This window comes from Sinohyriopsis cumingii, chromosome 6, assembly GCF_028554795.1.
Source record: "Sinohyriopsis cumingii isolate HCF-2022 chromosome 6, ASM2855479v2, whole genome shotgun sequence".
In the NCBI taxonomy this organism is placed as follows: domain Eukaryota; kingdom Metazoa; phylum Mollusca; class Bivalvia; order Unionida; family Unionidae; genus Sinohyriopsis; species Sinohyriopsis cumingii.
The window spans coordinates 41990916-42007105 of NC_142966.1; the positions used below are offsets into that span (position 1 = coordinate 41990916).

Below are 16190 nucleotides of genomic sequence, written 5' to 3' on the forward strand. Positions count from 1 at the left end.
AAGACATAAAGGTTGAACTGCTCTGAGTTTTTGTTTTCTGTTCCAACAGTTTCGAGAATAAAGATGTGCGTTTCTCAAAGATTTGTTTGCACAAACATTTAGCTCAATCAAATAATACCCTGGTTACAGTCACAAAACGTTAGCTAGATATAACAAACGATTCACACAGTACATTCAATATATGAAATATAAGATTAAAGAAGGAAACATATGTTAAGAAAATGTTTGAAGTTCTATGATTTTAGCAACGAAACTTGAAAATTAGCACACAAAATAAGAGTTTAGTCTGGAATTTGAGTTTGTCCCCGACAAATTCATCCAGTAACTGCTGACTTGCTGGGCATTTGACAATTTGGTGATCAATGACAAAAACATGGTCAACAACTTAAGAAAGGTTGTCGCCAGCAAAACAGTGCTTGATTCCATGCAGATACTACCATTTTCAAACAGCTCCGCTCTTGCGACCTACCCTTTCATGAAAATCCATTGCGAACAGAAATAAACACTTTCTGCTAGAAACGAAAGGCAAGGGCCAACACCATAACTGCTCATGTTCTTCACGTGCGATGTAAAAAGGATCAGGAAAGTATGAAATTTCATAAAATTACTTTATGCTATGATCCGCTGTAAACATACTCAGGAGGATTGATATAGCTGCTTGGCTTCGAAATATATTCTTTTGGATGTAGATGTGAATGAACTAAATGGGCATAATGGTTTGCAAACTATAATGGGGCAAGATACATCATAGCTAAGTAAATTAAACTAGCAATAAGCGTATACAGGAGAAGAGGTTCATCCTTCTTAGGAAGCCCACGACTTAAGACAAAACCACACTGTTGCTGATGTGCAACCTAATGTGTGACATAAAATGACAATATATCACACGCCACCTCGGAGTCTCTAGATATGCTTAGTACTGTAACGGTCCCATAATGCAAGGGTTAGGGGTTCTTTACCCTATTGGGCTGTCCCATGAAAGCTGGCTTGGTGTACCCTAGGGATCGTCACTTAACTCCCATTTCTTCGGTACAATATTGTCAAATGGTTTTGAAAGTACCGTAATAAACAAATAAATAAATAAAATAAAAGCTACTAATTTTGGAGGTATGGAATTTGTAGTTGGCTTTCAAAACAATAACATCGTCCACATTGTCAAGACAATTACGAAGTTTTCATCGTGAAATAAGAAACAAAAATACAGACATAATGTTGACAAAATGTTGTTACTATATACTTTGCAATTTGTCCTATGAATAGTGATGAATGTTTCCTCTAATTTCAGTGCTATTGAATGCTATCGATGAAGGCTGTCATCGTTGCGCTTTCATATACAACTCTTTAAACTGAGAACATACATATCCGACAATAACGTTTTACTATGAGTTAAGTCAGCTGATGTAAAACTTAAAAAATCTGGGGATTGTCACGTGATTCTTTTATTCAGAATCAGGCTAGATGCTCTAATATGCAGTTGTCGATTTAATGTCGAAGGACCAATGGTTTATATGGATCAAACAGTCATTATCTTGCTATACGAAAGAATGGAAAAATTCCAGTTGTTAATTTAATTTTGTAACATACCACTTCCTATATATCTCCTTTAAAAGTTCGAAATCCGCAAACAAAAACTAATTTTGATATTCCTCATGCTTTTAATGACTATAGTTTGTTCATGTTGTCATTTAAAGACATTTTCCTACTACAGTATATCCAAATGGAGGCCAAACTCACATATAATTATTTCGGTATTTTTAAAATCATTTATTTCTTTATTTTATTCGATCGATCATCAGCCTGTTCTAGACGGTCCCACATTATCTCAAAACAGAGATCGGCGATCGTTGCTTGCTTATCACAGCGCTTCTTGCATTCAACGACACTCAAACTTTTATACAAACGTAAATCTGAATAGTGTGACTTTTTATGGTGTTTCCAAACGTCTGTAGTCATATTCTAATCTTCTTTGCAAAGATTGTTAAATCCCCAGTTCATGATGGGAGCTGTGTTAATGATCTTCATATGTACATGCGTCCAAAATCCATTTGAGAGAGATCGCACACAAACTATAAAACCTAAAACTGTTATATTTTACACACTTTATTGTTGGTGCCAATAGAAAACGAAAAAAATGTATACATTTTATAGCCATCAGCCGTGTCTTGTGATTTCAAGGTAAGCAGCTTGTTGCATGATAGCTAACTTAAAACAATCATTCAGCCAATTATTGTATGTACTTGTGAAATCAAGCCAGGTACAGATATTATCAATGAAAGCAATTTTAGCAGCCTCCGTTACTAATTTGTATGTGCTTTTGTTGTTCATTTAACAAATACTTAGCTGTAATGTCAACTTCTGCATCAGTTTAAAAGCCAGAGGCTAAACCATGCTTGTTGGACCGTCTTGCTGACATGTTTTGTATTTTTGAGTTTTGAAACATTTCAAGATCAGTTTTTTTGCACTCCTGTTTCTCAGTATCAAAATACATTTGCAGTTCATTCTGGGAGATTCAAGCCTGAGATTCGATTAAGTTGCACTGTTTCTAAAGCGATGATTTTTTTCTCTCGCAGAAGCACCAATTTTATTTCTCTATTTGTGAATAACATATTGTATGATTAATTCCTGTATTGGAGACAAATATTTTCGAGTTTGTAATTATGACTACCACCTTCTATTTTTTAAGCTGTTTCATGCTTAATATGAAATCCCGAAAGGAGCAAATGGATACAACTGACAATGATTATTTAATATCGGGATTTTCTAACTTAGCTTTAACACCTTTCCTTGATATCCTTGGTAATAATCTTTAAAATACATACTCTAATTATGTATGACGACATCAGGAATGAAAGTATTTGGTAAATATAAGAGTAACACGCCTCCACTGTACCCAAAAAAATCCATATGGTGTGACTTATAATCCTCAATATGTCCATGGAAAATAAAAGCATGTTAAGCTTACGTGTACAGGTAAATATTATATCTTTGAAGGGTATGGATTTTTTAAAACGAAATTACAAAATGAGATCGGCCAAATATAAATAAAATCATTATTTAGGTCACATGGATCTCTTTTTCATTTGGATTCACATGTCAAGTGTGATGGAAATGTTAAAATGTAGAATGCGAAATTTCTTCCATTCATGTGTGTGCAAACCAAGCGATGTGTTATAGAATGATAATAAAATCTCCATTTGATTCAAAATTAGGTCACATAGAATTACCTTTTATTTTAATTACTCAGCATCGAACGGAGGTGGGGTGGCGACTGCACCGACTCTCTCCTCCAAGCTGCTGTAACAAAATGTTTGGAGGTCATGCAATAAATTCCTTGCATTGTTATATCAAGTTCATCCAATGGTAAAGATGCATCGTTTGCACCTGTAGACGGCCTATTTTATTTTACTGTCTGCAAACCTTTGCACAATCGGTAAGCATGATTTGTAGCTGTCATTGACGCATGAATTACCACTCCAGTTAAGTTGTATATTTCAACATATTTGCTTAAGAGGATTCGCTTATATCATCTTAATTCTTTCTTAAATAATGTACATTTATGACTTTCATATCGAATGTTTCATCGGCAACCAAGAGACTTTCAGGAGCATTGATAATAGTGTACATTACACGATAATACAGACCATGTTCATTTTCTGATAATGTTGATCACATTATTAATATAAAGTTTAATTAGTAACACGTTATATTGAAGAAGCACCGTTTAAAGTTTATAAGCCACTGCATAATTTCCTAGTCCTACAAAATCACGTCATGTGCTTATCGAGTAGTAGGTCGTGCTCCATAATCGATGCTTTCATCATTGGCATGATTGTAACACAAGACTTATTATCGCTAAATCTTTGTGATTTTTATTGAAACTGTTCGATCTAGCAAATCAAAGACATGTCTTACAAGTTGTGAGATTTATTAAGCAAAGATATGTTTTAAAATCTGTCAGATCTATTGAACAAAGACGTGTCTTATACTCTGTCAGATCTATTTAACAGAGACATGTCTTACAATCTGTCAGATCTATTCAACAAAGACATGTCTTACAAGCTGTCAGATCTATTCAACAAAGACATGTTTTACAATCCGAATTTTGCCATACTAATAGGTATAGGGCGTTCAACAGATGCATCAGTCTCCAACTGAGCGACATTTGCAATGTACATTATGATAGCTGCCAGCGTTTTGGCAAGCCTATCAGATAGAGTGGGAGGAAAGTGGAGTTTATAATATTTTGCCATTTAAAACTATCGTTTTTTTTTAAATATAATGTAGTCATGTAACGTTTTGACAAACATCGGCCCATTATTGAAATGTCAACGTTGAAAGCCACTTGTTGAGTCACCGTTGTTCAGTAATTGTAATTCATACTTTGGTAAAACATTAGTTGGGTCAATGTTGTTCTACAGCTGTAATGCAGACGTTGGGATATATGCATTGGCGCACAGCGGGGTCAAAGTTTGCCAAGTTCATAATGTCTTAACTAAATAACACGTTTCGCAATGTACAAACAACCGTGGTTTCTTTAATTGACGTTAATCTAAATATAATCATCAGTTATATAATTGGCATTAAATTTATATTCGTCCTCTAAGATCAGTTTTGTTTTCTACTTTTATCGTGAATTTTGCCAAACATTCGCTTGACTCCATATAAACTAAATATATGGAATCCGTAAATACAGGATTTATTATCGGATGTTTCTTTTACAAATTGAGCTATAAATTCAATGTAATATTGTTCGTATTGTTTCATGTATGTTTTACCTTTCGCTCTTGAATTTAGAAGTTGTATATTTATATACAATTTCAATATCATATGCGGCACATAACTTGGAAAAAGGGAAACCAGACACAACTGTTTTTATTATTCAAGCATGGAATTGAAAGAGTGGTTAATTTGGACTATCTGAATAATATTATTGGAGTTATATCTAAATGAGATATTACTTTTTAATTATTTCTTTCCTTCCGTGTTTGAATTAGCCGTGATCTAATCAATATTTAAAGAATTACACACAGCGATTCACGCAGTTGCCAATTAACATTACATCTGACTTTCGAACATATTTCTGCCCATTGGCTCTTCGTTGAGCTAACTATGGCCAAATCGATACCAACGTGTCTCCAACCTTAGGCAAACTTAACCAATTGGCGTTAGTCCGGTGTCGTATTGCTCATTATACCTCTATTAAGTCAGCTTAGCTGTTCTCCTCATACACTTTTGACATTGGGCTGATGTCGTTTTGACTCTGTTTACCGTTCGGATAACTTTAGCCCGAAAGAGAGCTAATAAAAACATGGCGTTGGGTCAATATCATTTAACCACGTTTGGCCTACGCAGGAGAAAGCATTTGTGTGATATCTGGGATAGCATCTCTGACTGTCCCAAAAAAAGGTAGAAATGTAACTTTGTACACTATATGCGAAAACCCAGTTTTAACCTAGCTGTACCAATGTAGCTATGTGTATAATAGGTATGCGAATATTAACGTTTTAGTAATAGATCACATCGCTTCAATGTCATATGTCTCTTATGTTAGAAACGTTATTTTGTCAACGTGGAAGGGATAAATGTCTCTTATAAAATACTATTACAGAGTTTTCCTTCACCCAAAGAGGATAAGACGTCTTTGCCAACAAGATATGTATGGACATTTTTGTATACTTTGTCGCCTAACAGCAGGTAATATTGTTTCAATTGTCACCTTAATACATGTGTCATATCAGACAAGTGGATCGTATGTATATTACATCATAGCAAAATAAAAATAAAAACTATTTTCTCCTCTCTACTTAAAATACCAGTCATCGTGCCAGGACAATGTACATGAAACTTGTCGTTTTCACATCTTTTGGAAGCAACTCGTCTCTGACCTTATAATTTGTGTAGGAGCCAAGGTTTCTCATAAATACAATGAATGGGTATTACTACTGCGGCCCTAGCGGTAATTGTTTTGACTATCCTACGAAGATAAATAGTGGACTTATCCATGCACCATGTCTCCTAGTACCTGATAATATTGTCACATTTGGAAAATAAATCTTGTAGGATTTAGATCATCGTTTCTTCTTTACATTCCTAGTATAGCACACATGTGTGGAAAACCCAGTTTTCCCCTCTGTACCGGAGGTTGCTTTCAGCTTTCCAGGAAAGTACGCATGCAAGCTTGCCGTGAGTCCAACTCATATTGACAGTCTCTTATCACCCTGTGAAATCCTTCTTAAAACTGGATGAATACAGCTGGGCGAATACAAAGTTGCAGAAGTCAACGAATATAACTTAGTTTATTTATTCCAAGTGAAAAAATAACCGTTTTAATTTTGCCGCTGTTTTTTTCTTTGACGAAGATGATAACTTTTGAATCTTATCTTGAGTAATATGTTAATTAATTTTAAAAATAACGATCTAATTGGTGATAGTATGTTCTATATTAAAATATCGTTTATAGATGCATCAACACGACATCTTTCTTGAGTTGACAAGCTCGTATTATCTATTTTAATCAAGGTCAAAGGGACCCATCATTTGACGAGCTATTTCTGATTCAATATTTACTGCACTCATCAAAGATCTTAAGTTCAGTGGAATTTTGTTTGCATATTTACAAACTAAGCAGATGTGTGAACATGATATGGATTTTTCTTTTACATAGATACCAACCTAGAGGGTATAATATATTCCTCATTTTCCGTTGTAAACAATAAACAGCTGTCCGAAATTGGACCCTATCTAATACTTTGTTCGTTACTTTAATAACGTAAATTCAGAAATAAATGGGTGAAAAACAAGGCGAATAGAACGAATGCGCCCTCCATGAAAGTTGATTCGATTTCAAAGGAGTAACTGTCATTTCTTAGTAGTGAATCTGAAGATGAGAATTCTTTCAGGATGGAACTATTTGCATTCATTTCTATCCCTCAAACGTTACGAATTTTGTGTTCATTACCAGTCGCAGGAAAACTTTATTTATTAGTAACATTCTGAGAAGAAATTCATCATAAATTCACATGTTTTCCTGTTGTCAAATATTCTTATGCAATAATTAGGCGATCCATTTTTAAATTGCCATATTAAGTGCCATCTGAGACATCTCATTCCCACTAGAGTAAGATCTCAATAACTCGAACATCAATAAATCGGACATTCATCATCATTCAGTTGGTGCGTTTATACAGGCGCAAAACCGTAAATTGCCCGCGAACTGGAACACTCGAATAAACAAAACACTCGAGCACAATAACTTTTGTCCATGCATTTCAGTTTTCAAAGTTTATTGATTTTACAGTAATTACGATGGACAACATAGATTTTCAGAATGACCTGGCATTGCAGTATTGAGCCTTTTGCCTTGATTCAGTATGGTTTTTAAACCCTACCTACTGTGACAATATTAAATTCTATATTCGTTTATGAATGTATCCGCTTTAACTAATAGAGTGAAAAACATGTTCTGTGTCCATAACTGACCTATGTTGTAAAGACTTCTGACTATGAAGAAATTTCATCCAAATTATAATTACAGGAACACATCAAACCTTCATACAACTATAGCAGCAGAAAGACTGCGTTTCATTAACGAAACTATGTACAGTTGAATTTTTAATATATTGGCTCAAGAAACGAAACTATATACGTATGTCTATATATTTCACGTTTTGGAAAGGATGCAAACATATTCTTGAGTGCAAAACTTTCACCGCTTATAACATGTGCTGAACTTCGAGTAATATAGAGTAGTGTTTCCCATTGTCTCTTCCTTTAGCTTGGTGAAACAGAAAACGAACTTTGACGTCTATTCTCAGTTTCTGCAAAGTCCTAAGGCAATATTTTCATCTTTGCTGGTGTGCAGAATAACGTACCTGATGCACAAGCATGAACATTTCTCTCTTCCAAAGACTCTGTTGATCTTAACAGATTTCCGATTGAAATAGCAATTTGATATTTATCGATAACCTAAGCGACATGACAACGGTTACTCTTGTTTCAGTAATAATTCTGATGCGAACCTTAACGTTACATATTTTTTAATGAAAAACTCAGTAACTCTTTTTTTTCATCTGATAAGTACATTAAAACATACATTTTCGGAAGTATCAACATAATATAAAGCGAATGAATTATAATTGATCAAGTTAGTATCAAAAGAAAGATAATTTTATTTTTTTTAGTTTAAAATATATTAAAGAAATGTCAAATGTACACATAAACAAAGATTCCTCTGTGATTTGAGAAATAGGATACATTACCGTTTTTCTAATACTAGCATAGTCTTTTACCATTGGTGACTACGACCAATGTGTCCGTGTTGGCTCGGAAATCAATCTTGGCGCATTTGTCTGGTTGATGCTCTTTGTCTTTCACTTCCGCAAAGATTTGGCTGTAATACGGTCTTTCACCTGAACCTAAATAAGGAAACACGCAAACCATTCCATATATAATATATACAATATTTTTATCTTTACACTCATTCTTTTTACTGCATTATGCACAAAATAATATAATCATATTATAATATTAATAATATTTTGTAAATGAAGCTAATGTCATCAGTTGTAAAACACATATATAAACCTACTATATTGTACATATTAGAGGTGGTATAAATCGCGATCCTGATACAAAGTTTGGACATTGTGATTAAAAAGAAAATATCTTTATATTATCATATTCATCTTCTACATTCACGCTATTTCTCAGTCCGTATATTTCACATTGTCACATCTTCCTATACCATATTATCTCCATGATTCTCTTCTGAATCCATGTGGAGATAAGAGTAATTATCAAAATCACTCGTGATATATTAATAACAACAATAATAATAATAATAGTAACGCAGATGATGACGACACTAGTAATAAATATAATAGTAGTAGTAGTTGCAGTAGTAGTGAATTAATCGAAAGGACATTCCTTTGAGTGAGAAACCAAAATGTGCATATGCTAGGAACTGAAAATGTAGGTTAAATAAGATTCTACTGAGAGTGAAACAAAATGAATTTACCAGAGTGTGACTATCAATTAAGTTGTAAAACTATATCAAGGATACCTATATACTAGTATGCGTATTGGTATCCTCAGTCAGTACAAGGCCTTAAACGATGTCATACGCATAAAGACATTCATAAATAGCAGATGACTTCAAAACTATTAACTGGCTTTTATTTAAACAGTATCAATTAGAAAATACCTCTATGTTACTAGTTTAAACCTGTATACTCTCGTAGAAAAATATCTATACTTAAAACCGCCATATAAACTTACACACAAACTCATGACACTATTATTTCTCTCTCTCTCTGTAAAGTGTTCATGCTTTCATTTTCATAATGGCTGCACAGTTTGGAGTTGAGAACGTCCATTTGCATTTAAAAATATTTATATTGTAATTTTTTGTACGTGACCTACAAGACTTGATTCACCTTGCACGTATGTTAGTACCTTACCATCGTGTTGCCTCACCGACTGCATACAATATTTATGTTGTTTTGGTATAGGGAAAGGACCTGCATGCAGAGCTTTTGTCCTAAAATATTCGTTTCAAACAACATTTAAAATAAATATTCGCATTAGGGATATTTTATATATAAAAAGGATTTGAAACATTGGCTGTTTACAAGTAGAAAATATCTGAAAGGTCTGTATAAGTTTGTGAGATTAACGTCAAAAAAGAATAAAGTTTACTATTTTAAAATTTATTATGTATTTTGCTAGCTTTAGGGTTTGTTTGCTCGAAATGACACTTTGTCAGGTAGTTGACCACATCTATTTGAGGTGTCATCTGGCATGGACACATGATAGAGAGTACACTCGATCGGTCTTTGATGGTAGCGATGGTGTAAATTATTTCATGAGAAGTACTTGAAAAATTCTTGAAACGGGGTGGTACAGTGACGGAATTTCTGTCAAATGTAAAATATTAAATGATTTGTAATTACTCAACGAGCCAACAACAAGCTTTCCGTATCATCTTGATACCATGATGCCACAGCCGTATATATCCGATCCTATCACCACTCAATATGGCAAAACAGGCCCTAATTGAAATCACTCCGAAATGGTTTCGTATCAGATCAAAATGTAGGTACATACATTGTCCATGTAGAAAAGTTATAGAAGCATGGAAGTATGAAATTAGACAGGTGCATGGTGAACACCGAAGGTCAGAACACTTCTCCACATGCAAAATGTGGAGCTCTCACATAGAAATGAATAATGTAACGCGTCATTGTTCTTGAGAATATGTTTGTACTGAAAACGATATAAATCACGTGTCAATCCAGGTATAAAAGGAGGCTGTTACACAATGAGCCACCACAAAACTGCTGGAAGCTGACTACTCACGTTGTCCTATTGAGAAAGAAGAAGACAGTATGCAAGCTGTCCTCATTGTAACCGTTGTAGGCCTTGTGGCAATTGCAGGTGAGAACGCCCAAAGTGACTCTCTCTCTCTCTCTCTCTCTCTCTGTCTCTGTCTCTCTCTCTTAAATTATAGAAAAGAAAAATGGTGCGTACTTGTTTTACTTTAAACTTAAATAGGCCTAAAAGGCGCATGAGGAGAATCCTCAACATCATGAAATGAAATTGCAAAATATAGTGTACATTTTCAAAATTTAAAATCCTGACTGGCATTCTGATATTCGGGTTTTAGTATACTTGCTATTTGCTCAATATGCCTCTGTTAAAGATGTGTTTTATTTCATATCCCCTTATTATCAGAAAAATAATAAGTGAGGAGGATAACTGAATTAAATTTATCCTTGATATTATAAATTAAATCTTATAGTACTATAGTAGGCAGCGATATTAAAATTTGATAAAAAAACATATTTGATTTCGAATGACTTATTTGCTGTTATGTTGATATTTTATGGCTAAGCATATAAGTATATTACGGCAATCACATATTTATTAACAAAGTACGTATTTCTTTTTCAGCCGGAAATCCGGTTTGTTTGTGCACCATGGAGTACATGCCGGTGTGTGGGCTGGACGGGAAGACGTATGGCAACCATTGTGAAATGGATTGCAAGTAATGTCAATATATAGCACTTAAATGTATCAATATCAGTCTATGTGTATCTTTCTTTATGTCTAAATTATGTGCGAAAACTTGTCATGTTGAATGTGATAATAATTTGGAATAATGTATTCCTAAACGGTTCGAATAATTTACCACGAACGATAACAAAACATTATGGCATACTTTTTCTAAATGTTAATTTTAAACTTATCAGATAGGTATTACAAGTGGAAAGGTGTTAGAAATACATTTTCTGTACATTTTATAGTGGAGTTAAATTGGATCACACTGGACCCTGTGACACACCGAAAGAGCTCGATTGCCTGTGTCCTCGTATTTACGATCCCGTTTGCGGAACTGACCATATTACCTATGTAAATGAATGTGCAATGAAATGCAGGTAAGCAATGAGGAGGTCATCGTTATGAATACGTGTGTGCCAGGTGAGTGTTTGTGAATGTGCATGAGATTCAGTCAGGCAAGTGAAAATATAACAATTGACAAGGTCGCAGGACAACACATATATTGCCAAGTCATAATTTCGGAACCGGCAAAAACTCAGTTAACACTGCACAATGGAAGAAAGCTGCATGTATGTGGTCGTCAGGCTTTAAACCACAATGATGGCAGCTATCTGTAAAAGAGTTTGGGTTACAATAATATCTTAAGTGATTTTGCTTATCAGAAAAAGAACAGAACTGTAAATTAGTTCCAGCTTATTACTTCAGCCTGATTGTACAACTTGCACATTGTTTTCTTCTTTTGACTCTTACTTTCTAACAGATGTACTGATGAAATTGAAGAAATCTACAGCTTGTTAATAACATCTCGAATTATATTCATGGTAAAGTTTTCATCTTCGCCAGCCACGGTTACCATTTATTAACCTATATACACCTTAGCGTTCGAATTGCATTGTCCTAGCGACATCTATTGGATTTCACGAGTTTGCCTCCATTAGTATCTAACTCCAAATAACCAAGAGTGTATAACAGTGGCGTATTGTGGATCGGCCGAAAGTGGTGTATATAGATTGACACATCGGAACCATGGTTAGCGAAGAGTGGTTTTCATTGGTACAAACATTTTGTTCTCTAGAGTGTCCTAATGGTTCACAAGGGCGAGTGCAAGGTCGAGAGATATTTGATGGTTGCATATGCCTTAATAAAAGTAAATAGTTATTTTCTTATTTCAAATTGTGTGTTTAGTTATTATTATTATTGGACTTTCATTTCAGAGGTGTTGCATTGGCCTACATGGGAGAGTGCAAGGTGAAGAGGGCTGCTGAGAATGTCTGCATCTGTCCTTTCAACTACGAACCAATGTGCGGCAAGGATGGCAAAACATATGGAAACACGTGCGCCATGAAATGCAGGTACGGGTTGAGTCGAAAAGATTCTCTTTTCCTTCTCAGCAAATACTGGAGTGAAACTCTAACCCTGTTGTAGTAGGTTTTCTTATTTGATGTCGTGAATTCAGTTGAATGGCCTAAAATAGAGGATATATATCTTAAACAAATAGGTGCAATCTTTGACAAGTATTGGAGTGTTATGCAAGCAGTGATTTAGAGTTAAGCATGTTCATATTCATCCATGTTTGTGGTTGTTTCTGTCAAAGTTTCAAAATTATTAGCACCTTTTCAAGATAACATTGTTTCAAGATGTTCGTTTTGATTTTAGTTCACAGCTATATTCAGTTGGGTCGTTATCATTTGTACACCTTTCTACGTCCCTTATACCATATTTTCTGGCAAAGATGGTCAAGTAATGTTGAGGGGTCAATGCGATAATGTCTTTTCCCGGTCTTTTTTAAACATTTCCTTTTTTTAGTTATTTCTAGTAATACCAATCCGGTCTTTGATGTCCAATACATACGAGTTGTTCAAATTTGCAACTAATACAACCAAATGTTTACAGTATCAAATATAGCTATTGAAGGGAGCTTTCCTGTAGTAGACATTGAGGTGATTTCACACGCATTATAATTAACATTTTCAGCGGTGCTGAGTTGGCTCATGAAGGAGAGTGCACGGGGACAAGTTCACCTGAAAACGTCTGCATCTGTACCATGGAATACAGCCCCGTTTGTGGCACAGACGGTCACACGTACGGAAACCAATGCGCTCTCAAGTGCACGTAAGCTAAATGCTGTTCAAAGATGTTACAAATGATATCGATTCTTCTTTAAGAGAGCTTCCTATTTTGAACTTATAAAATTAGTCCGCATGTAGAAGAAGACATGTCGAAACTAACATTCGCTATAATTCCTATGGCTAATTGAACCTCATATATCGTTTGCATAATGTCTTCCCGCTGTACTCAAAACGGACAAATCTTTACTCTTGTTTTCTCAAATGAATATGCTACAATGGTAGGTGATTTGACGGAAAATACGTAAAACCAAGATCAAAAACCTATGGAGACTTTCGTCTTCTAGTAGTCACCTAGAACTAAAATACAAACATGGGACAACACATGCGCAAAAAGCGGATATTGACTCTTTATTTATGCAATATTTCTGCTTGATTTCAAAAGCACGAGATTAAACAAGTCATGCGTTTGTTCTGGGACCAATGTAAAGGAAAACAACGTTCAGTATACGTTTCGACATATGTTGGTGTATGCTTAACCTTAAATAACTAAATAGCTATTTTCTTATTTCAATTGATCGTTTATGGGTCATTGTTGAACTTACAATTCAGAGGTGTTGCATTGGCCCACATTGGAGAGTGCAAGGTGAAGAGGGCAGCTGACAATGTTTGCATCTGTCCTTACAACTACGAACCAGTGTGTGGCAAGGATGGCAACACATATGGAAATAATTGCACCATGAAATGCAGGTAATGGCTGAGTCACATAAGGGATAAAATTATAATCTCACGAACGCATGATGGGACGAAATTTCAGCTCTGTTGTGGTAGATATCGGTTGCTAATTTAATGATTGGAATTCAGTTACGCGATATGTATGGTACTTTAGGACAAAGGTAGCTATGTACAGATACCTGTCAATAACACGTACTGTACCTTTTAATTGCTTTAGGAATTCTAAAAGTTTCTGTAGTGCAATAATAGACATTAAAGCTTAATAACTATTGCTTGTAAAAAGTACCTTGTAAATATCCAGTGTATATTATCGTTAAAGATAAACATTTTGCGAGAGACAGAACATATCATTTTGAATAAGATTTAAGATGTCGATGAAGACAGAGCTTAGCCTCAAACTCAGGTTCTTGTATGACGAATAACAATGACCATGTTCTGATTTATAGAATTAATGCTAAAGAATCACATCATCTTCGAGATGATATGCTCTATCTCTCGCAAAATAGTTATCTTCACTTATATATATAAATCCTGACGCTTGTCCAGTCCTTTGCTGACTGTATTACTAAACATGTGCCTTGTTACGCTCAAAGAACAAAACAACACAGGAGAATCATACAAGTTTAAGCGCTACATTTTTTAATTTTGATTTGTCTTAGCTGAATGAAGATGCCACCGTGCAGCACATATCTCACTCTACAAATATCATGAACGGATTGAATTATTTGGCCAACTGATGGTCGATGAATGTCTTGTAGGCTGGTGAACATCTGTGATACGTTTGATGATAATCCAATGGTGCAACCAATATTACACTTATTAAATGCATATTAAAACAAACCATGACAATGGTACGTAATAGCATTATAAAGACAAACATTCTTAAACTCAAGCCAAATTACGCCTTCCTGTCATGTGACATTCATCTATACATGCGGCAAATACATATTTTTGACTTAATTTCAGTGGCACAGTGCTGGCCCACGAGGGTGAATGCAAAGAAAGTGTCCCCGTCATCAAGGAGACTGAGGAAGCTCCATGCATCTGCACATTCATCTACCAACCTGTTTGTGGCCAAGATGGACAGACTTACGGAAATATGTGCAACATGGAGTGTGTGTAAGTATTTTGTAGTCATGGCCACTTTTAACATGTATGAGCTCATATACATACGTAAGCACGCATGCACGCATGATGATCATGCATGTATGTAGCTAGGTAAGTTAGTAGGTACATGGAAGATTAACAGGAGACGAATATCTTACACTGACCGATATGACACATCTTAAGCAACTGGCCAGTCGGACTAAAAGTGTGATGCCACTATGATCTTATTATTATTGGTTAAAACTCATCCTGCAGTTTCCAAAAAAAAGCATTGTGGAAATTTATTACGTTTGTAGTTATAGGGTGAATATTTGTTAACACATCAACATTTAATCTACATACTTGAAATTGGTTAGAGCGATTTCTTAGTTGAATTTCCTACACGTCAACAAGACGGATCAGTATTGACGGACAATTATGACTGCAGTAGAGGCACAAAAGTAACGACAGTCGTAGTCCTCTCCAATTCCATTTATCTGTTTAGCCCTGATGTTAAACGTTTGAAGCTTTGGTTGTTAAGAGTCACGACTTTTGGAAATATGTCACTTGAACATATGGAATTATTCTTTAATGCTTATCATACATATGTAAATTATATGGCTGGGACAATATAGATGAAAATTATTGAATAATAAATAATGTATTTTTTTCAGGCACGTGAAACTGGCCTACATGGGTGAATGCAGAGCAACTACCTCAACTACCATCAAACCTGTCCATTGAAAAACAAGAGAACTGACAAGGATGTTGTCTATTTTTCTTCGAGAAGAGTCGATTGTGGACTGAAACTATATATGCACACATTGTATAACTATATGTGATGTATGTGATATATAATTCAGTTTAGTTTGGAATAATTGATAATTGATCGATATTGATATGATTTAATGTGAATAAATTGTACTTGTAAATTTACGTCTTAGTGTTTTTATTCAGATGAGAATAAAACTAAACTGAATTTTGTAAAACAGCGTATATTAAGTAAAACAATACAGTATTAATTTCGATAAATCAAAATACCGCCAGTCTACATGTTTCATTGGAATTTAAATGTTCAGAGTTTTTGATCTCGCAGTTGAAGGAAGATAACACACGGAGCTGAATAAGTTGTTCAAGTGATGCCGAACTATTAGTGATAAAAATATGCGTTATCGACGTTTCAATGTGTGCAAATCTGATGATACGAAACAATTGAGATATTAAATTTCAATCACCCTCACCAAG

The 16190-nt window shown here is 34.8% G+C and overlaps 1 protein-coding gene across 1 annotated transcript in view; it reads left to right on the plus strand.

The window, feature by feature from the left end:
• LOC149796786 (uncharacterized) overlaps positions 1 to 15877 on the plus strand; it is a 42660-nt gene extending 26783 nt beyond the window's left edge. Inside the window, exons 9-16 of the mRNA XM_089960647.1 lie at positions 10324 to 10449; positions 10951 to 11044; positions 11304 to 11435; positions 12273 to 12410; positions 13033 to 13170; positions 13737 to 13874; positions 14826 to 14978; positions 15620 to 15877. Coding sequence (XP_089816773.1) covers positions 10324 to 10449; positions 10951 to 11044; positions 11304 to 11435; positions 12273 to 12410; positions 13033 to 13170; positions 13737 to 13874; positions 14826 to 14978; positions 15620 to 15689 — 989 coding nt within the window. The 3' untranslated portion in view covers positions 15690 to 15877. The remainder of the gene's footprint in view (positions 1 to 10323; positions 10450 to 10950; positions 11045 to 11303; positions 11436 to 12272; positions 12411 to 13032; positions 13171 to 13736; positions 13875 to 14825; positions 14979 to 15619) is intronic.
• The last annotated feature ends 313 nt before the right edge of the window (positions 15878 to 16190 follow it).